Source organism: Vidua chalybeata, chromosome 8 (assembly GCF_026979565.1).
Source record: "Vidua chalybeata isolate OUT-0048 chromosome 8, bVidCha1 merged haplotype, whole genome shotgun sequence".
In the NCBI taxonomy this organism is placed as follows: domain Eukaryota; kingdom Metazoa; phylum Chordata; class Aves; order Passeriformes; family Viduidae; genus Vidua; species Vidua chalybeata.
In genome coordinates this window covers 8,260,514-8,281,098 of record NC_071537.1, presented here as the reverse complement: position 1 = coordinate 8,281,098, position 20,585 = coordinate 8,260,514, and the positions used below count along the sequence as shown (strand labels likewise).

Genomic DNA, 20,585 nt, shown 5'->3' with positions numbered 1-20,585 from the left:
ACCGTGAGTGAACACGATGCTGCTGCAGCAAAGAAAGCCAACAGGATGCTGGGCTGCATCAACAAGGGCATCACCAGCACAGACAAAGGAGTATTCACCCCACTCAGTGCTTGCCAGGCTACACCTGAAAGGCTGTGTTCACTTTTGGTCCCTGATACGTAACAGAGATGGACATGCTGGAGAGGCACCAGAGAAGAGCCACAAAGAACATCAAGGTTTGAGAAGTTTGACATAGAAAGAACAGCTGAGAGAAATGGGCTTGCTTGGCTGTCAGTAGAGAAGGCTCAGGGGAGGCTTTATCACCACATTCTAGTATTTAAAGGGTACATACAAAGAAGATGGAAATTATTTTTTTTTACATGGACTCCTATGGAAAAGACAAAGGGTAATGGATACAAATCACTTCTGGGGAGATTCCAATTAAACACAGGAGTAAAATGTTTCACAATAAGAAAAAACAGCCATTGGAATAATCTCCCCAAGGAAGTGGTGGATTCCCCAGCGCTGGACCTTTTTTTTTTTTTTTTTGAAAGAGGTTTGAATGACAGAGAAGTATTTCTTAGTGCCTTAGTGGTATTAGTTCTTCCTAGGCATGAGGATTACTGGGTTAATCTTAGGGACAGAGGAACAAGGGGCAGGGAGATGATGGAGGCTCTATGATCACGATCTCCCTGTCTCCCCGCAATCTCCCACGTACAGGTGTGCCTACCCTGATACGCAATGCTGAGCAATTTCACACATGGGTTTCCTCAAGTCCCACCAAATCCCATCTAATTTTCCTTCTTGTAAGATCAGCCTCTAATCCATTGAGTTTTGCTCAGGCTGGAGCTGGGGACTGTAGGTTCATGTGAGTCAGGAAGTCTTTCCTCTGACTTTAGTAGGTGGTATCTAAACCACTGAGAGAAAACTCAGCAGCCCTCAGATGTGTTGTTCACTTTTCTTTTGAGAATGCTTAGTTTGGCAGACAGGATCCTAGACTTAAATACAGATAATTTAGACTGAAATGCTGTCACAGCCAGATGCCAAATGACTTAAGGCAAAATAGCTATGCTTCAGCTACTTCTCTGTGAACAGAGATAATTATTCCCTGCTGTACAGAACATTTAACAATAAAATTCATCACTGATTTTATACACTTTAATAATAAGTACAACAATGTAGGCACTAAAATAGATCATGTTAATTTATTTTTTGGTGAAAGCTTAATTGCACAGCACTGAGAACACCTGAGATCATGTCTGAGTAGTAGCATAAAACTGCAGCAGTCTTGAGGATGAAGTATATTTTCCCATGAAGATAGAGACATGGAGGTGGGAGACAAAAGTTGAAGAAAAGGGGAAAACACCTTGTATAGAAAAGAAAGAGGAAAAAGGACAAAGGATAATGAGAATAGGTTGGAAATGGGAGATGAAGTGATGTATGTTCTCGGCTGCAGGGCGAAATTCAAATACTTTAAAATACAAATGCATCAATTTTATGTATCAAATTTGAGCTTTTTGCATAGCTCTCACAGCCATTTTCTGACCTTGTATAAAATAAATTGGGGTTACTGGTTCAACCATGAATAATTATGTCCACAAAGATGCTCCTCTGCTATGAGGTCAGGGGCTGGTCATCCTGGAGAAGTCTCCAGGGAGATCTCAGAGCACCTTCCAGTACCTAAAGGTACAAGAGAGCCGAAGAGGGACTTTTTACAAGGGCACTTAGTGACTGCACATGGGGGAATGGCCTCAAACTGAGAGGATGGGTTTAGATTAGATATTGGGAAGAAATCCTTTGCTGTGCGGGTAGTGCGGCCCTGACACAAGGTTACCTAGAGAACGTGTGGATGCCCCATACCCCATCCCTGGAAGTGTTCAAGGCCAGGCTGAATGGGGCTTGGAGTAACCCGGACTAGCGAAAGGCTCAGCCGGCCGCGCCACGATGGCCGCACCGCCGGCTGCGAGCAGCCGGGCAGCACATGCCCCGCTCCGCCCCTGAGGATCGGGGTCCCGCCTGCGCGGGGCGGAATGAGCGGCGCTGACCCGCCGGGAGCGGCTGGAGACGTCGCTGGCCTGCGGGGGCCGCTGCTTCCTCTCCTCCCGCCGACGGTCCTCGAGTGAGTGGCCCGCCCTGCTTCCCGCGTGGGGCAGCGCCGACGGCGGGGAGGCGGCTCGGGGTGAGCGCTGCTCTGAGGGGAGAGAGGGGCAGGGGCGGCCCGGGGTGAGCGCTGCTCTGAGGGACGAGAGGGGCAGGGGCGGCCCGGGGTGAGCGCTGCTCTGAGGGACGAGAGGGGCAGGGGCGGCCCGGGGTGAGCGCTGCTCTGAGGGACGAGAGGGGCAGGGGCGGCCCGGGGTGAGCGCTGCTCTGAGGGGAGAGAGGGGCAGGGGCGGCCCGGGGTGAGCGCTGCTCTGAGGGACGAGAGGGGCAGGGGCGGCCCGGGGTGAGCGCTGCTCTGAGGGACGAGAGGGGCAGGGGCGGCCCGGGGTGAGCGCTGCTCTGAGGGGAGAGAGGGGCAGGGGCGGCCCGGGGTGAGCGCTGCTCTGAGGGGAGAGAGGGGCAGGGGGTGGGCGCTTCGCTTTGCCCCGGGAGAGGAGCCGGGGGTGAGTGCTTTGCTGAGGGGAGACAGGGCCGGAGGTGGCGGGGTTGGCTGCGAGCATGGCTGGGGGCCGTGGGACTGGGCTGTCTAATTTTATTCTGAGTTACTTAAAATCACTTAATTTTAATCACTTAAAAATCACTTTAGAATCACTTTAGTTTGGTAACACCTCTTTAATTGCGGTTATTGAAAGCACGTTTGTGGTGGAGTTGGTTTGCAGTGTCACTTAGAAGACTACTCTGCTTTATTCGCAAATTCATTTTAGTTTGTTTTCTCCTATACTTTTAATTTAAAACAATTATATTGCACCTTAGCATTTGGAAAGCAGGCCCTGAAAATGCATTTCGGCAGAGCCCAGGGCTTTGCTTCCCCTCAGGCAGCCGCTCTTCGGGCAGTGGTTCCCCTCAGGCTCCCGGGCATGAGGAACCCAGGAGTGCAGCCTGTGCTTTTTATTACTACAGACTTTTTAAACAAAAGTACAGCAAGGTCTCCTCCAGAGACATAGTGAGCTTCATGTGCAGGTGTTGATGGCTGCTCCTATTTGTCAGTGTATTCCTCTTCTAAAGGAATTTTCTTCATTTAATCTGCAGTATTCATTGTTGAATCCTTTACTGCAGAAAGTGTGTTGCTGTGCAAACAAAAGAAAAGAGAATTAGCCTTCCAAAATGAATGCTTAAATATATCTTCAGAATATGGCCAAAAATACTTTAATTTGTGTGCCTGCCTGAATTGAATTAATCTTTAAATCCATGCTTTTGCAGTTACCTGGCCCACAGCCACCTTTGGTCATACTCTAATGTCAACCTTTACATGATGGCAGAACCACTTAATCTTCAACATAATGAAGTTGCAGACGCAGATTTAAGCAACAGGGTCACAGGTACAAACTTACTGTTGAAAAGCTTTTAGTTTTTAGGCTGATTTTCTGAAATATTTAGCAAAATCCAATATTTTGCAAGCAAACAATATAGGGTATTTTTGACAAATGTAGAAACAATACAGGAAGTTTTAACAGCAGCACAAGTGCAATAAGCTTGACAGGTATCTTGACTTTATTCTTCTGTGATTGTGTATATGCTTTATCATTGATACACATCATCAGTATGAGTAGTTTATAAATACAACTCCTAATTGTCCAAACTTGTGCCTGCTGAAATGCTTCAGAAACTAAAAAACCCACCAGGATAATTGAGGTGTTAGGGAGTTTGGACCAATACATGGGAGTTGGAGTTCCTTCAGCAATGCTTCTTGCCTCTTAAGTACCTTGGTACTGTCTGATCCATGTTCTCTTACTCCAAGCTGGGGAGAGGGAAAGGCTTCATTTTGGGAGATCTGAACTAGCTTTATGTGCAAACATCTTGGGTCTGGAGAGTTCATGAAATTTGATTTCATGTTAGGCAAGAGTTTTAGTTCAGGCAGAGTTTACAAGATTCACTTGCTTCCAGGTGGGAAAAGGGGCCATGTAAGCTTTATGTTGTCTCAGTGGAGACCTTGGACAGGCCTGCCAGACTGGAACAAGATGTGAGGGCATATGCAGCCTAGCACAGAAACAAATTCTTTATAGGTGGATGAGTTGCCCACTTACAAAAACAGAGCTCCTACTATACTGATATGCAGGCTTAGCTGAATGTCTTCTAAGAGTTGTTTGGTAAAGAAAAACTCACAGGAAGGTTTATAAGGCAACTGACTGGAAAATCAAAATCTCTTCTTTCAGAGTGTTTTGTTTCTCAGTATTAAGTGATAAGCACAGAAGGTGAAACTGTTGTTTTAATAATTCCACTGATTGCATGATTGAGTAAATGTGGTATCAGAATGAAAACAAGTGACTTCCAGAGTGTGTCATGGTCCAAGCATCTCCATTTGCTCAAATGGGCTGGCAGAATAGTAGGAGTAGCCAAGAGCCTTGTTTCTTCCTGCAGATATTCCATAACAGAGGCATGTGTTGGTGTTGTTAATCAGATCCCTTTGTAAATACTTCTGCTTCTAGGAAGTTCTATGGAAGACAAAACTGGTAGAGAGAACTGCATAGCTGCAGCTGATAAAGAAAATACTGTGAGTTATTTCACTTTATAGTTGCCCCAAGTATTCTGAGCATTTCTAGGTAGCAGGAATTATCAGCTTGTATTTCTCTTTCTAGAACTTAGAAGTTTTGTCTCCTTTTGTTGTCATGTTTTTGTATATTAGAATATTTCTACCCTGATGGACAGTTTTTTTCTAGTAAGAATGACTTCAGGTTTTTCTTTCACAGGTGTCACATTCTTATTGGATTAATGGGAAGCGAAAGGAATTGCAATATTCCTCTAAGAGAGCTTTTTCTATTTGCTATGATAAGAATTTCTTGAGTTTGTTAGTACCACCCCCTAAAGGGGGCACTTGCCATCGTTGTGGTCTGTTTGGTAAGTGCCTGCTGTCCTGTAGCCTGTGACATATAATAGATTTATCACTGAAACCAGATCAGGTTTGCTCAGAAATGTCTTTAAATGGATGAATATTTTAAATTCTCAGACACAAGTACATTCTATTCAGAACACAGTTGTAGTAACAGAATTGATAAGTGAAAGAGCATTTCTTTATCAAAAGTAGTGGGGTTTTTTCCCCTAAATGTAGAAGGAATTTGGGACATTTGGGCAGCAATGTCTATCAGCTGTATGTGAATACAAATACCTATTTGTATGTACTTAATTGTAATTGCAGGGGAGATGTTTTGTAAAGCAGTTATTTAAACAGTTGTTGTTCCTTCCAATACGTGTTTTGCTCAGACTTCTCTCGTCTTTCTTTTGGTTTGTTTTAGGAAAGCTCAGATGCTCACAGTGTCTGCAAACATACTATTGCTCTGCAGATTGTCAGAAAAAAGATTGGCCAGCACATAGAGTAGTTTGTGATCCTCTTAAACAGAAGTAAGTTTGTTGAAAGTTCTGCCAGATAATCTTCCCAGAAAGACTATGTCCATTCCACTACAACATAAATGACCATGGCAAGGCACTATTCTAGTAAAATATGTTGCTATTCTTAGGCTGGTACTGTGTTATCTTATGCCTGTCATTGCATATTACCATATTTGTAATTCTGCATTTTAGTGCATGAGAAATAAGGGTTGGCAAAAATTACATACTATGAACACAGCCTTTTATCTGTTTGCAAATAGATTGTATTATTTATGCTACTTCTCAGTCTTTGGTTCTTCAAACTGACATATTTTTATTTGATTACAGTTTAAGTAATAGCAAAACCAACACAGGAGTTTATCTTAAGGTATGGAATACAATTTTGACTATATCTTGAATGGATCTGCTGTGAGTGAGTGGCAGTGTGCTTCATTTAACCTGTACAGGAAAGGAACAAGTTTCTCCTTTTAGAAAGATCAGTGCTTCAAATGAAAAGTTACTGGTAGAAGCATTAAGAAAATGGTTAATTCTAGAGCTCTTAGAAGCACTATCAGACAACCCTGCTTTTATTTGAAAAAAAACTTCTGTAAAAAAAGTTAAAAATTAAGACATGTATGATGTTGCTGGAGAAATAGTGTGGCAAGGAAACAGATGTAGTGTGTCCAATTCAGCTAACTTCTGGTGGCTTGTTTCTGTGAAGAAATCCTGTGCTAACTCTTAGGGCCTAGGAAATTTATTAGAGAAATACATTTAATGTAGTATACAGTAACAGATGCAGATAAGCTGTTGTTTCTTTGCTGTAGAAGGAACTAAAGATGACACAGTTCTCCTCTGTAATGTTTTGAAGCCTCTCTTGATCTTTGAGCCAAACATTTCTTCCAGTCTTCCTATGAACTCTTCTGCAGGAGTTGATTTTTCTTTGTGGTTTCTTGGGATCACATCTATGAAAGTGAATAAGTTTGCATACCTCCAACTAGCCTCTTGCTTGCACTGCAGAACTCCGTTGTCATGTACTTCTTTGAAGTAGCTTATTCATCTATTTTAACTTTTTGAAGGAATTTACAAAGGAGGCTTCATGTCATGAGACTTCTGTTAGTTCAAACTGTTAGTTCCTGTTGTGTGTCTGCTTGTGACTGGGCTCTAATGAAACAGATCTACTGATGGTGGGGGCCCATTACACCAAATGGTTGTACAATATGAATAAAAAATTTGCAGTCACTTGATTTTCAAAGAACAGAAGGGGTTTTGTTGTCTTTTTCACCTTCAGAAGATCATAAGTTCTGTAGAAGTAAGAGAGCTTAGATTGCATGTTGAAGGGTTTTAAGGTGGGTTAAACATTAAATTATTAGACTTATAAAAATGGATGCCAGCAGATAAAGCAGTAGCTCTAATCTACTCTGAGGTATCAAGGTTATGAGGAAGCAGGTGGAATTTGATTCTTGTTATTTATGAGAGCACCATAAGTGGGAATTTTAGCTGAGTTCTCCTGTAAAACAGGTGAGGAGGGGAATGTGTGAGTCTTCAGCATTTGTTCTTCATTGATGTTCAATATGTTCTGCAGTGTTTCTTGAACTTTGTTACTACAAGGAGCTACAGCTGAACAGCTTCATATTAAACATAACTTGTAGCTGTTTTAAATAGGGTAATTCAATTTCTGGGGATTCTTTATTTTTACCTTAATTTCCTAATGCTTTAGAAGAGAGTGCGGAAGTTACTTGAGTTGATAGCACTTCAAGCCCCAGCAGCAGCTTTAATGTGCAAGGCGATATTTCTGAAGGCCTTTATTATTTAGTCACTTAAGGGGAAATAATCTGCTATCCCCTCTTGTTCTGTTATTTCCAGGCCATTAAGTGTTTCTTTGCCAGTTATGATCCGAAAGGAAAAGGATGGAATGAAGGCACTGCCAGCTTTTTTTTCTCATCTCATGGGAAAGCACTATTCACTAACTGGTGTTGATATATTACAGGAGGAAGTGAGGTTGAGTTTTGCTGTAGATGTTGGTCTTCCAGATTCTGGTAAGCACTTGGTTGTGTGGGTAAAACCCCCACTATAATTAAGGCTTTTATGTTTACACCAGTAAAAGATAACACTTCTTTTTTTTCTTTTGCCCTCCTCCCTCCTGTCACTCTCCCAACCTCTCCCTTGACTTCTTTTTTTTTTTTTTCAATTCTACTTTATTTCACGTTTCCATAAAATGTCAGTGCCTGGCATTAGTCAGTACCTTACTAAGGTTAATAACCTTGAATTTTAGTAAGGTCACTTTTCCAATAGAACTGTGCTAACTTCAGTGTGTTCTGGATCATCTTGTTTATTTTTCTGTTTTAATAGATGGATGAAAATTTGGTACCATTTTGTTTCTTTCTCATACATTTTTAACTCTTTAAAAATTACAGTGTCATTTTCTAGTTCCATGTAGGATTTTACCAGCTTTCATTATATTTCATACATACTCACTAAGTATTCCAAAGAAAGAACAATCATTGGATATTGCTGTATCCATTGGAGAACTCTATAAGCATGTTTATATTTGTGACTTTGCAAGCTTCAGTGAGAGACAAGCCAAGCACAAGACCTTTGAGGAGTCAGAATTCAGAGTTTCAGTTGAGCTGAGTTTGATTGTCAAAGCAGATCAATACGTGCAAGGTGTACCTTTTGTCATGTGGAAGGCTGTTGTTCTGGTTTTCCTCTGGCTGCAGAGTAGGAACCATGTATTGCCAAGACCATATTCATTTATGGTCTTATTGATCTGCAGCCCACAGAAACATTCAGGGATGTGGTGGTTGATCCTCTTAGCTTGCTAAACTTGTTCATGTGCATGAAGCTTATCTCCATGTAATACTGTGCAGTCTGCCAAAGGGTGGTTCACTTTAGTCCCCTGTAAATACAACTGATTAAGGATTGTGCTGGGCATATTTCACATTTGATTGCTTCACAGCACACCAGTAGCAAAGTGATGTGTAACCTGCTAACCTTTTGGAGAGAAGATCACATAAATGTCACTGCATTCTTGAAATGTTCCATGCATTCATTCCAGACTTTATAAGGAACTGAAACACCTGTATTGAGATTTTAATTTGAAAATAATGGTATTGAAAGTTTGGAATGTTGCTTTACACATCAGAAATGGAGTATGTAGCAGCTGAGAAACCAAGATTTACAAAGACATCTTGACTAAATCATTTCATACTCAGTGTTGTAAATAATTAGGTAAGTTAGGAATCCTTGTGTCTGAAAAGCAATAATTAGTTTTTCAGCTCACATTCTTTAGTGACTGGAAGTAAATGTTGATTGTTACTGCTTTGCTCATTTTATGAAGTCAGTCAGTCTTGGAGCTGTGAATGTGCTCAGAGAACTCAAGTAGTTGAGCTACTCTGAAATTACCTTTGTTTTGCATTTTTAAACATTAAATGCTGATCAAATAAGTAGAACATGCTCACCTTGTGATAGGAATATAGATCTGGCTCAGGGGATGGTTCTGAAGCAAAACTAGCTGATGACTATTTTATGTGATAAATAATTTAATCTTCCATCTATATTTTAGAAGACTACCTAAATAAAGTTCCCTTAGAAATGAAGTCTCATTTAACTTCAGGAAGTGATGCCAAAGTAGACTCTTCAAGAGGTAAGCAAGCAACCCAAACTAAACTTGATGAATTTTAGCTCCTCCTGTACTGCATGATATTCTAGCTGCTCACTAGCATCACCTCAAACTTAAAAATGTTGGCTAATGGAGCTTCAGGTCACTACTGACATCCACTCATAGACATTTTATTAGTATAAAACTTTTGTATAGTGATTATTATGTGAGCATTAATTTCATAATATGAGAGGAGCCATCAAAGTCCAAAGCATCAATAAAAAGAGTAAACTATTTCAGTATGTTTATATTTTCAGCTAGCTTTTGATTGGCAACCTTTTTTCTTTTTTATGTGCAGTATCAGAAAACCATTCAAAGGGAAGTGAAAAAAAAAAACCTGAGGATAAAGACTCTTTTCACTGTGCTAATTCAATTACCAAGTTTGTCTCTTTAAGTATTGGAGATGAATTTTCTGGTGTGGTTTCTCACATTCAAAATCCAGACACCTTTTTTTGTCAGCGGATGCAAAGTGCCCGTAAGTGATGGGTTGGAAATGGGATGTAGAATGCCTGGTATAGCATTTTTCTCTCTGGTAGGGAGTGGCTGGATGAAGGTGAATTTTTCTTCTGTGTCCATGTGCAGCCATTTAATTCTGGATAATCAGTAGCAAAGTGTGTCCTTTGGGAAGAAGTGGCCTACCTCATCATCTGCCTGTTGTTGGAAGAACTGTCTTCCTTGGTTTCTTCCTGGCATGCCTCCACTAGCTTGCATTCAATTTGCACTGGCTTCAACTTTGTCCCTTTGCTGAAAAAACCCATCACTGGTTTTCCCTGTCTGTTCACTGCTGTGATTCCTCAGACACACATGAGGACTCTCTTGGATGTTAATGATTGAAGAGCCCTAGTCTGATCAATGTTAAACATTTGAAATAATCTCCATTAGACTATAAGATGTTCTTCCAGGCTTTGAGCTTAGTTATTTTGTAATAAGTGCAAGACAGGCTATGTTCCAAAACCTATGTATTTTAACATCAGGTCAACTTGCTGAGCTTGAAGCATCTCTTAATGAATACTGTGGCAAAATTCCCAATAATCCATCTTTCCGTCCTGCTGCTGGCAATGTGTGCTGTGCCCAGTTCACAGGTAAAAATGGAGTGAAAATACTAAATTATGTCCCTTGTTAATTACCAAAAAGATACATTTTGTAATTATGTTTAGAAATGTTTCATATAGAGTTTATTTAGCTCTGATTTTTAGTGGGTAATGCTAGGTAGTGATTTGAAAAAATATATCTGTAAAATACCAATTTTAAAATGTCCCTTTATTGAGCAAACTTTTAACACTGGATTCAGATTATTTAGAATAGCTTATTAAGAGATCATGGAAAGTTTGGGTTTTTTATGTTGCTAAGTGCTATTTCTCCAGGGTTGGAAATAAGTATATCTTTGAAATTTCAGTCCCCAAAAGAAGCACAGAAGAAATGGGATTATATGGAATGATGCTGCTCTGATAGACTGCTTCTCAAAATGCTACTTTAGCCAACACTTGGTAGTCCTGAGCTGTACTGGGATGTATTTTTATATTGATCTGTCAAAAAAAAAAATCAGTCTGTTCTCAGACATTACATCTGTATCTTCCTTTCTAGAAGACAACCTTTGGTATCGTGCTGCTGTTACAGCTTATGCTTCTGAAGACACTGTTTTGGTGGACTATATGGATTATGGTAATTCTGACTCTCTTCCACTGAGCAGACTTCGTCCTATAATTCCAAGCTTGATGGACTTGCCAGCTCAAGCCATAAGATGTAGCCTGGCAGGTATGAAGTAAATGATTAGCAGTTTCAAACTCGACATGGGGAAAACAAGTGGTATTACATAGCCACCACACCTGTAGTATCTCACATTGAAACATGGGGAAGGATGGAGGTAATGGTAGGCATTATTCCCAGAATTCTTAGTGGTCGTGGCATATCTCAAAATGTGACAAATATTTCAGAATGTACTTGCAGTTGTTGTACCTGTCCACACATTGGTGAGAGTTGGACTGACCTCAGAACCTTTCCATACTAGGTGTAAAGCCACCATTAGGAGCATGGACCTCAGAAGGTATTTCTTACATGAAAAAACTGGTGAAAGACAAAGTGTTGACAGTAAAAGTAGTGGATAAAGAGAGTTCTAAATCCATGGTGGAGCTTACAGATGCCTCAGGTACTCCAGTAATAAATGTATCGAGCCTTCTCGTTGAGGAAGGCTTTGCAGCTGAGGAACTGAGCATGGCCTTACCAGCAGCCAGAGGGACTGATGTTGAGCAAGCCAACGGTGAGTACGAACATGTCTTGCTGCCCTGGCATTGTTTACCTCCTGCTAGAGTACAGAGAATGCAAGCTCTTATCTCTAAGAGCTTTTCAGTCTGGCTCATCAAGTCTAGCCTTCACAAGTCCAAAGTTTAGTCATGGCATCTTAACAGTAAAGAAATGGTGTGTCTGTATGTGTGTGTCCAGGTGTACGCGCTTAAAAAAGTTGGAATTGGCTGCTTTTGGAAGTTGGTGCATGCTCTTGTTGAAGTCTTACAGTTTCCAGTTGAAGTAGGCTATGACTAGTTATTACCTACGTATTCCTACGTCCTTTATTAGTGCAAATAATATTTGCTCTATTGTCGTCTTCATTGTCCTATATTTTACACATAAACATACTTAGTCCTTGAAAATTTGAACTGTAGTAGCTTATAAAGCTTCAAGTCTATGCTTAAATTGCCTTGTTTGAATTTAGTGACCAAAGCTTCAATCCAAGAGATTTTTACTTAAGTTACATTGAATTTCTTTGAAATCTTGGGGAAGATTCCTGGTTTGTCTCTTATGAAGCATGCTAACTTCCTTTTTTTTCCATCCTGTGTCTGGCAGACATATGTATTCTCTTATCCATTGGTACTGAAAACTTTTTGTCAAGTCTATGTTCAAATAATTTCAGTCTTTCTCACTAGAGGCCTTGTGGCCAGGACACAATTATTCCTTGTCTTTATTCAGAAGAGTAAGGAATCTTACAAAACATTCAAATAAACAGTAACTTTCCTGGCTGTATCTAAACATATTTTGATCTGTGGCTCTCATCGAGGGCCTGTTTTGTATTTCCTTGGTTTATTGGTTACCTCTCACCTTTTTGTCATTTCCGTCACTGAGCCAGAGCTGTTGAATGCAGGTTTTAAACAGAGTGTGTTCTCCAGTTTGCCATAATTTAGTTTTCCCATGATGTATTCTACAACTTGTGTTAAATAATAAGCTTCTTTCAGGTACCTGAATATAATATTCAGTGCAAATTTCTGCAACCAGTCTTCCTAGTAATCTTTTTTGCTCTTCCTCCTTAGATTGTTTCCAGTAGTCTTGGTGACAGATGTTTCCCTCTTCTATGCTCCTGTTTCCCAGAACCAAAGTTCCCCAGTGTCCCTCTTGCCCAGGCTGTTGCCAGCTAGTCTTTAACTCTTTGTGAAGTTACTCCTCCCTGCTATCTATGGCTTGCTCTTTTTGGTAATGGAGAAATACATTAAAGAACTGGCATATTTCTCTTTCTTGGTTTTACTCTGCAAAGAGGCTCTCAAGGATAATTAGTCTTTCGGATGGTTTATAACAAGAAATTTGAGGATGCGGATGAGCATTCGGGATGGGTTTTTTTTCCTGTAATAGTTACTTTAATTTATTTTCATTCTGTGTTTTTTCTGTCCTCTCTAGAGGACACAATGAAAAAAGGAATATACAAGTGGATTAAATTAACTCTTAACCAAACACTCAGTGTCATAGTGTGTACAGTGTACAATCCTGGAGAATTCTACTGTCAGATTTCAAACAGCCATGGTAAGTTTATTCAGCTTATTTTTTTCTGATAGTTTCTTTGCTTTCTGGTTTGTCATTTATTATAGTTCTAATGAACTACTGTGTCAAGTAAGCTTACAGCATGAAGGCTTACCTCTGAGGTTTTTATCTAAGAATACAAATGGAGTAACAAAGAAATTGGATCATGGTATTGAAATCTGAAAATGTTGAAGATAAGCAGTAGAGGAAAGTGAAAGAGTTACCATAACCTAGCCAAAGGATATCTTATTTTTTTTTTTCCACTAGAAGAGTAGCCAGGCATTAGAATAAGTTGTCTAGGAAGGTGGTAGAGTCATTGTCTCTGGAAGTGTGCAAGAGGCATCTGGATGTGGTACTTGGGGTGACTGTTGTGGTGCTGGGTTGATGGTTGGACTAAATGATTTTGAAGGGTCTTTTCCACCCTTCATGATTTAGTGATTCTGTTAATAAAAGCAAATTAGAGATATCTTCCCTGTGACAAGACTATATTTACTGGAGCTCTCTTGTGGTACGCTGTTGTAATTTATAAAAACTTAAAGAGATACAATAATTGTAACACAAAATTGAGAAAATTGAGCCATTAAGATGTGACTTCCTATTGGAATAGTTAAAAAGTAGTCTTGTTTCTCTACCAGAAGTCTGTATAAAGACTTCTGATAGCCATTGGCATTTTAAATGCTAGGAAAAGAATGTGACAAAATTCAATTGCTGAAGAGGGAGCTAAAGGCATTCAAACAAAAAATATGGGGCAGCTCTTAAAAAGTGAGGGATGTTTGTTCTTTGACTTACATAGTCAAGGAATACATTTGAAGGTTTACAAGTAGAGTGAACAGCATTGATAAAGTTCAAGTAATCTAATTTCATTGATCTCATCTTTGGTTTTTTTCTGATTTTCAGAGTTACTTGCTCTAAACTCACTTAACAAATCCTTGTCTGAACACTGCCAGAAAACACCACCAGATCTTCTTGAGCCTGAGAATGGAGACCCTTGCTGTGCTTTTTACTCTGGCAAGTAACAGACTAAAATAGTTTTGTTTTTATAGGGCAAACATGAAAAATTAGCTGATAGTTTACATTGGTAGAGGACAGCAAAGAATTGTATTTATTTACTAACAAGTGAAAGCTGGTAGACTTAGCAAATGTGTGAAGTAATTATTAATTTTTTTTTTAAAACTTCTTTCAAATTAGAGGATGGTAACTGGTACCGTGCTGTGGTGCAAAATGTCACTTCAGATGGAAGTGTTCGAGTGAGCTTTGTGGACTATGGAAATACTGAGGACGTACCACGGGATAATATCCGACAGATCTCATCCTCGTTCCTGAAACTTCCATTTCAAGCAATTAAATGCTGGCTCTCAGGTGAATCTTAGGAAGTTTCTCTTACAAGAGCTCTTGGATTTAGAGACTTGCTGCTCTAAAGACTTGCTCTCACTTCATGGAAAGAGGTGATGACAGGGAATACTCTGCAGAACTCTGTTCTTTTGTGTTTGTTTGCTTTCTCTTCTCTGAGCTCCTGACAGTTCTCTGGAGTGATCTGCATGGATTTTGCTTACTTCTTTACTGGTCAGAAGGGAGCTTCTTGAGTTCTGCTTCATCTCTAGTGCTTACTGGTTTTTGGTTGTTGCCTTCCTAGGAGTAAATGTGCTTTTGGGCAACTTTATTTCTCAAAACTTTTGCAGGCAAATGAGCTAATCCATTTAAGTGAAGTAAGTTGGCCTTTCAATTCTCTTTCATTTGACTCCTGAAGAGTTTGGCACTGTACGGCTGTTTCTGAATGTTCTGCAAATTCCTTTTTCACACCATTCAAAATTCTGCAGAACTTTTCTTTCTTTCTGGTGTAATCTGCTTGGTTTAAAAATTAAAACTGTGGAAAACAGGAAAAAGCTCAAAAACTCATTTTGTTCAAGTGTTTTGTGCTGTTCCCCTGCCCACCCACCCTTAAAACATTTAGGTTTTGTAGGCTCCTTTGATAATAAGGCCTGATTATACTGATCCAAAACCAGTTTTAATAGTGTTGTTTGTGTTAAGGCAAAGGATTTATTTGGTTGAATCATAAAAAACAGAGGATGAAACTTGGGAGTCCTGAGAAAATGTGGGCATTTAGAAAAAAGGAGGAAGAGGGAGAGCAGTTAACAGGATGAAGGACAATGTGTTGCCCTAGGGTAATAAAAGTAGCCTTGATATTTCAGGGTACGCTCTAAAGAAATTTTTTTAAAGTATTTTTTAAAGGAAATTATAATGTTGAGGAAAGTCAATATTAATGAATGGAGATATTTTAACAGTTTCTTACTTCCCAGGTATAAAGCCTGGAAATAGCAAATGGAATCCAGAAGCTACAAGAAGATTTCATATGTACACTTCAGGCTTAGAACTTCAAGCCACAGTAGCTTCCCTTTCTGAAGATGGGGCAGGTGTAGTCCTTACTGATAATTCCACAGACTGTCCAAAAATTATCAGTGAGATACTAACTTCAGAAAAACTGGTTGTAAAGGAGGTTCTACAAGATAAAAATAACTTTCCAAACGAGTCTGTTGACCAAAAAGGTAATTAAAGGAATTTTAACTTCTAGATTTAACAAGAATTTTCAGTATTCCAGCCTTTAACTGTTATTTTCTTGTTTAGCTACAATTAATATCAATGCATAGTTTTGGTTATATTGTCAGTTCTTACAGCTGAACACCAGCTGTCCTGCAGGTGGCATTACAGACAAAAAGAGAAGGATAAAAATCACTGTGTTTGTCTTAAATGAATGTTGTTTGACTCTGTGGGAATCAGAGAATTAGAAGTTTTCTATGACTGAAACTTTTCTCATGTTTGCTTTTCAAGGTCTTTTTTCTGTGCTGTTTTTTACTTTAGCTACTTTTATAGGCCAACAGTTTATGAATGCCAAAGTAAGCATCATTTATCTTGATTTAGATTTGTCTTCCTGAAGGGAAGACATGTAGTCGTGTCTGAAATTAAAAAAATTATTATAAATATCAAATAAAATAACAGTTCCTTAAAATACATGTATGCTTGGAGGACGGCGATAACACTGCATTTTCTTACAATTTGTATTAGCAACCTCACTGGGGCACTGGAAATCAATTGAATTGGCTGTAGATGAAACCATGTCTGTCTGTGTAACTGAAGTTGTAAGCCCAGACTTGTTCTATGCTGTACCAGTTCCAAATAAAGGTAAGAAAAAGTGTTCATTGTTCCTAATACCAGTAAGAAGTTACTGCTGCAAGCTAATTAATGAAATGAATGTTTGTAGTGAACTGAACCATGTAGAAATGTATCTTGGACAGTAGGAAAATATAAAAATGTCAAAGATGGGAGCAGGGGCTTAAGTATGCTCTTCATTGTACCCAGATGTGGTTAGTGAAAGTGGGTTTTTCTCTGTAGGTCAAAAGAATCTCTTTAAGGAGCTGATTTCACTGGACAACTATTGTAGATCTTGTAAAAAACAGCCCTTCCAGCCAAAACTGGGTGAAGCCTGTTGTGCTCAGTTTTCAGGTGAGACAATAATTTGTCCTTCCATTTCCTTGGCCAGTGTAAAACACAGCTTTCATTTTTGCTTTACACAAAGGAAAAAACACCAACTTGAAAGTGCTTATGGATCTCTTAATTGTGCTTCTTGTCAACTGGCCTTTTATATATCCACCACAATACTTAAAAATTCTTTAAAAACTCTACTGTTTCTTGTTCTCGTGATAAACTGTGTTTATAAGATGATTCTTCACATGTGACCATTCTTGTCCCAACCTTTTCAGGTAATGGCAATTGGTACAGAGCTGTTGTTCTGGAAGCTTCCCAGTCTGCAGTGAAAGTTCTGTATGGAGACTATGGCAACACAGAAACTTTACCCCTTTCAAAGGTGCTGCCAATCACTGATACCTATTTAAAGCTGCCTTTTCAGACAATTACATGTTCACTTGCAGGTAAAGAAAACCTCCCCAAAATAAGAAAAAAAAAAAAAACCCACCCCAAAAACCTCTGACTGGTTTTCTTGAACATTATAAATTTTTGCCTGTTCTGGTGGTAGTGTTCATTCCTTAATATTGGTAAACAGCATGACGATCTTCTGAAATAGTATATTGGTAAGCATGGTAAAAGCTGGTTTAGAAAACATGTTTGTAGTTTATTATCTCTAGAATTTAAGCTATTTATATTAGGAAAATTTAGTATCATTTTCCAAAGCATGTATGTACAATTCAAGTTATAGCTTAAAAGGAATTATTTATATAATAAACTTGATTTTCCTTTTTTCACAGGAATAGAGAAAGCTGAGTGGTCTCCATTAGTGCTTGACAAGTTGAAAAAACTATTATTGAAGCAACATGTCACAATTACAGTGAAAGGGATTAATGGAAATGTTAATTTAGTAACAGTGGAGAAACACTTGGACAGTGGTTATGTGAATGTAGCTGACAAACTGCTAAAGGAGGGTTTGGTCACATCCTGCAGTGCTGGAAACTCACATAGTGAACATCAAGGTACATACTTTGGCTTGATTACTTCAGTTTGCTTATTCTGAAGAGCTTGTAAGCACACGGGGTGGCTAAATGACTTTTCCTTCTAAAAATCCTGGACAGTGCCACATGTCACCTCTTAAATTAGGGAAGGAATGTATGTGTGTATTTTGCTCATTCACTTCGGTTTTTATAGGTAATGAAGGTGAGACCAACTGCTGCTGCAAGGAGTTAAAAGTGCAAGTAAGATTCACGCCAAGCAATACTTCCTTTTTTATGTTTCCAGAATTCAAAAGAAACCCTATGTAGGAAGCAAATGGGAGTAGGGGGAATAATAGCTACTGAAACATGCAAGCTTTGTGAAATGTATCCTGACACTTCTTCTCAGGGTTTTTTATAAATGCTAATAATTAGAGCACCCTGAAGCTGAGGGAGGATGGTGTTTAGATGGTGAGACTTCATTAGTCTGTACTTTGCCCCACAGACAGCTCTTACTTCATTTTTTAAGTGTTTGAAGTCTCAGAAGTGGCACTTTTCTATGTTCTCTATTTTAAGATGCTAATCTCAATCTTAATTTGAGTATTTAATCAATTTAGTTTGAGGAAGCTGCTTCAGGAAGAAAAAAAGGGGGGGGGGGAGGGACACATACATGGACAAGGGGAAGTCAGCTGCAATTCTGTTGGTTTTTTCCCTCTCCAGAAGATTTTACAACAGAAATGAACTAAATATATTTATTGAATTAATATGGTATTTAGCTGAGTTTGTCATATTAGCATCTACCCTGATCTGAAATCAGGGTAAATTAAAACCCCCCAGAATTGTATACTTCTAACTCTTTCTGCTTATTCCACAGCTTGAAGAGCATAAACAAGTCCTACTCTTCCTTTTAAACAAGTTTGGGAATCCAGATGGATTCAGTGATATGAAAAATCTGTTGAAACACTAAGTCTCTGACATGCACCATTTAATTTTCATGTCCACCAAGTTGCTGCAGTTCCTTTTTTGAAGATCAAGAGCATCAGCTTAAAAAATTAGGGTCACTTTGTAGAAACTTTAAGTACCATTTATCTGTATGCTTGATTGTTACTGTGATGTAGCTTAGAGGATTGCAAAGCTGCAAGCTAAAATTTCTGTTCTGTTCTTGTTTTATGCCACCATGTGCTACTAAATTTTTTGCTTGTATTTTGTGGTTGAATGGACAGAAGCTTATGGAATGGCCATTACATGGTGAGCCTGTTCTGCAGACTTGCATTTGAAATTATTGTAATTGTAAGGCTCACTTAACTTTGGTACCATTTATATTACTTGAAAAACTCTGTATCTTCTTTTGAATACTCATCTGTCAACCTAATTTCTGGTGTCTGAAGTTAGACCACCATTTGTTCTTCATAGCCTTGATTTCAGTATCATTAAAGGTTGAATGTTGTCTTGGACTGTATACAGCTAATTCTCTCTAAAATCAGTAAACACTTTAATGTGCACAGTTCTTTCTTTACACTTATGCTGTATAATATGCATCTGTGAATGTTATTTTGAAGTGAATTGTATTGAAGCTGTTTTTTGTATAGCTACATCATCAGGATTTCTACCCCATCAAGTTTTCACATCATAATAAAAAAGACCCAGTCTCGGCTATGACAAGAATACTGAATCAAATTATTAAGAGATTATCGGTCATTTCTGAACAATTCCGGAATGTCAGATTATTTTTTGTGGAGCACAGTGGACATTTGCTGATTGAAACTGCAAGGTCAGCCTTCCTGTCCATTTGCAACACATACTTCAAGTTTGGGCTTTTGCAGATTGGAAGAATCTTGAGATTAAAATTATTGCAAAATATTTTCTTTTGACTTAATGTTTTATTGCACTCAAATTGCCTCAGATTTTTTTCTCCTGCCTCTTAGTTTTTGTTACATCATATTCTTGCAGTAACTAATTATTAGATGAATGCTTGCACTTGAATTTCTGGAGTTCTGTTCATGGCCCTGGTTCTGAACCCCGACTATGGCTTTGTCAAGTGTCCTCTGACTCCCTGGGACCAGAGTGCCTTGCACAAGCATTTGCTCTCATGCAAAGCACTGATGGTTTAGTCCTCCCACACCTCTTGTTCACTTGTCCACATGGTTCCTCTCCTAGCAATTATCACTGCAGTTCAGAAGATGAGTTTGACTGCAGTAGCCAAAAGCATTTCATAAGCAGGACAAAGGAAAAGTAAATCTTTGCTTGTTCTGTTTGGGTAAAAAAAACAAAACTGAAAAGCAATGGTTGGTGTTTCACAAAGGCACATGGCAGTAAGTGGAGAAGTAAGAGACTTGCTCATGTGGTTCAGGTACTTAGTTCACCCCTTCTTTTCAGGTGAACTCTTGGGAGCATTGATGTAGGAACAAATGAAAAAATTTGGAAACCCAGTGGAGTTCCTCATGTAGCCTTGGGGTCCTCTTGCATTGTTTTTTTTCTGCTAGTTTTAATTTCTACTTGAAATCTTGAAGTGATGAACTGTCACCTGTGGATTATATTTATCTAGACTTAATAACATGCAAGCTCTTGCAAACAAAATTTCTTCCCTTCTGACCAAGAAAAACAAAAGTGAACTGGAAGTCTAGAATAACAGCACTTTTGAAAGGGAAGTAGTATGAAATTAATAAAAATTACCTAGCACTGCAAAGCAACAAGGCCTTTTTTTATCCTTTTAATTTATGAAGTGCTGTTGGAGGAACTTGAGTATACTTTGCTTACTAGGTTTGACTAAAATTATTTATTATTTAGTGTTCCTAACTCTTCATTCTGTGAGGTAGACACAGGGGTGTATTTTGCCTGTACAATTCAAAAATTATTGATCGTTGTTTAGGTTTTGTGTGAGAAGAGGTGTGCAAACTCTTCTTTCACTGAAAGCTCAGTTCTGTGCAACTCTAGTACTGGCACAGTATAATAGTAACAGCATAATAACAAAACATAATTTTTAAAACAGGCCCCTTACATCATTCCTCCGGGTGTAGAAGGTGTGAATATGGTACTTCTGCTCACAGATCAGGAATAGTTTTCTGTGCATTAGGAAAAACACTCTCAAAAAAATTAGACTCCTACATGAAGCTCCTTTGGGGCTGCTGTGAGGCAGAGTGCCTGTGTGGCTGCCAGGCCTGCTGGCTGTGCTCCAGGGCTGCTGACAGTTTTGGCTGTACGGAGCCTATTGGAGGAGTGGATACGCCAGTGTTCCTCCTAAGTGTAACCTACAGCAGTGTGGGTGTTCCTGG

General features: G+C 39.2%; 1 protein-coding gene across 3 annotated transcripts; it reads left to right on the top strand.

The window, feature by feature from the left end:
- Nucleotides 1–1,923: 1,923 nt before the first annotated feature.
- Nucleotides 1,924–19,173, top strand: TDRD1 (tudor domain containing 1). Of its 3 annotated transcripts, none has more exons than XM_053949245.1 (22): nt 1,924–2,098; nt 3,340–3,458; nt 4,566–4,630; nt 4,827–4,974; nt 5,370–5,475; nt 5,791–5,830; nt 7,430–7,478; nt 9,008–9,085; nt 9,399–9,575; nt 10,075–10,182; nt 10,685–10,855; nt 11,109–11,357; nt 12,761–12,883; nt 13,778–13,888; nt 14,069–14,239; nt 15,178–15,423; nt 15,941–16,057; nt 16,268–16,378; nt 16,636–16,803; nt 17,137–17,358; nt 17,531–17,577; nt 18,188–19,173. In XM_053949245.1, exons 1-22 carry the CDS (start codon nt 2,010–2,012, stop codon nt 18,278–18,280), a joined length of 2,808 nt encoding a protein of 935 aa, XP_053805220.1. In that variant the 5' UTR covers nt 1,924–2,009; the 3' UTR covers nt 18,281–19,173. The 3 variants fall into 3 exon arrangements, with proteins under 3 accessions (XP_053805220.1, XP_053805219.1, XP_053805221.1); XM_053949244.1 differs by having other exon boundaries at nt 9,005–9,085; XM_053949246.1 differs by lacking the exon at nt 1,924–2,098 and adding an exon at nt 2,113–2,158 and having other exon boundaries at nt 9,005–9,085.
- The last annotated feature ends 1,412 nt before the right edge of the window (nt 19,174–20,585 follow it).

Coding starts and splice junctions, on each gene's coding strand:
- TDRD1 (XM_053949244.1), top strand. CDS start 2,010: ATGAGCGGCGCTGACCCGCCGGGAGCGGCTGGAGACGTCGCTGGCCTG. Junction 9,086..9,398: donor CAAAGTAGACTCTTCAAGAG/GTAAGCAAGCAA, acceptor TTTTATGTGCAG/TATCAGAAAACCATTCAAAG. Junction 10,856..11,108: donor CATAAGATGTAGCCTGGCAG/GTATGAAGTAAA, acceptor TTTCCATACTAG/GTGTAAAGCCACCATTAGGA.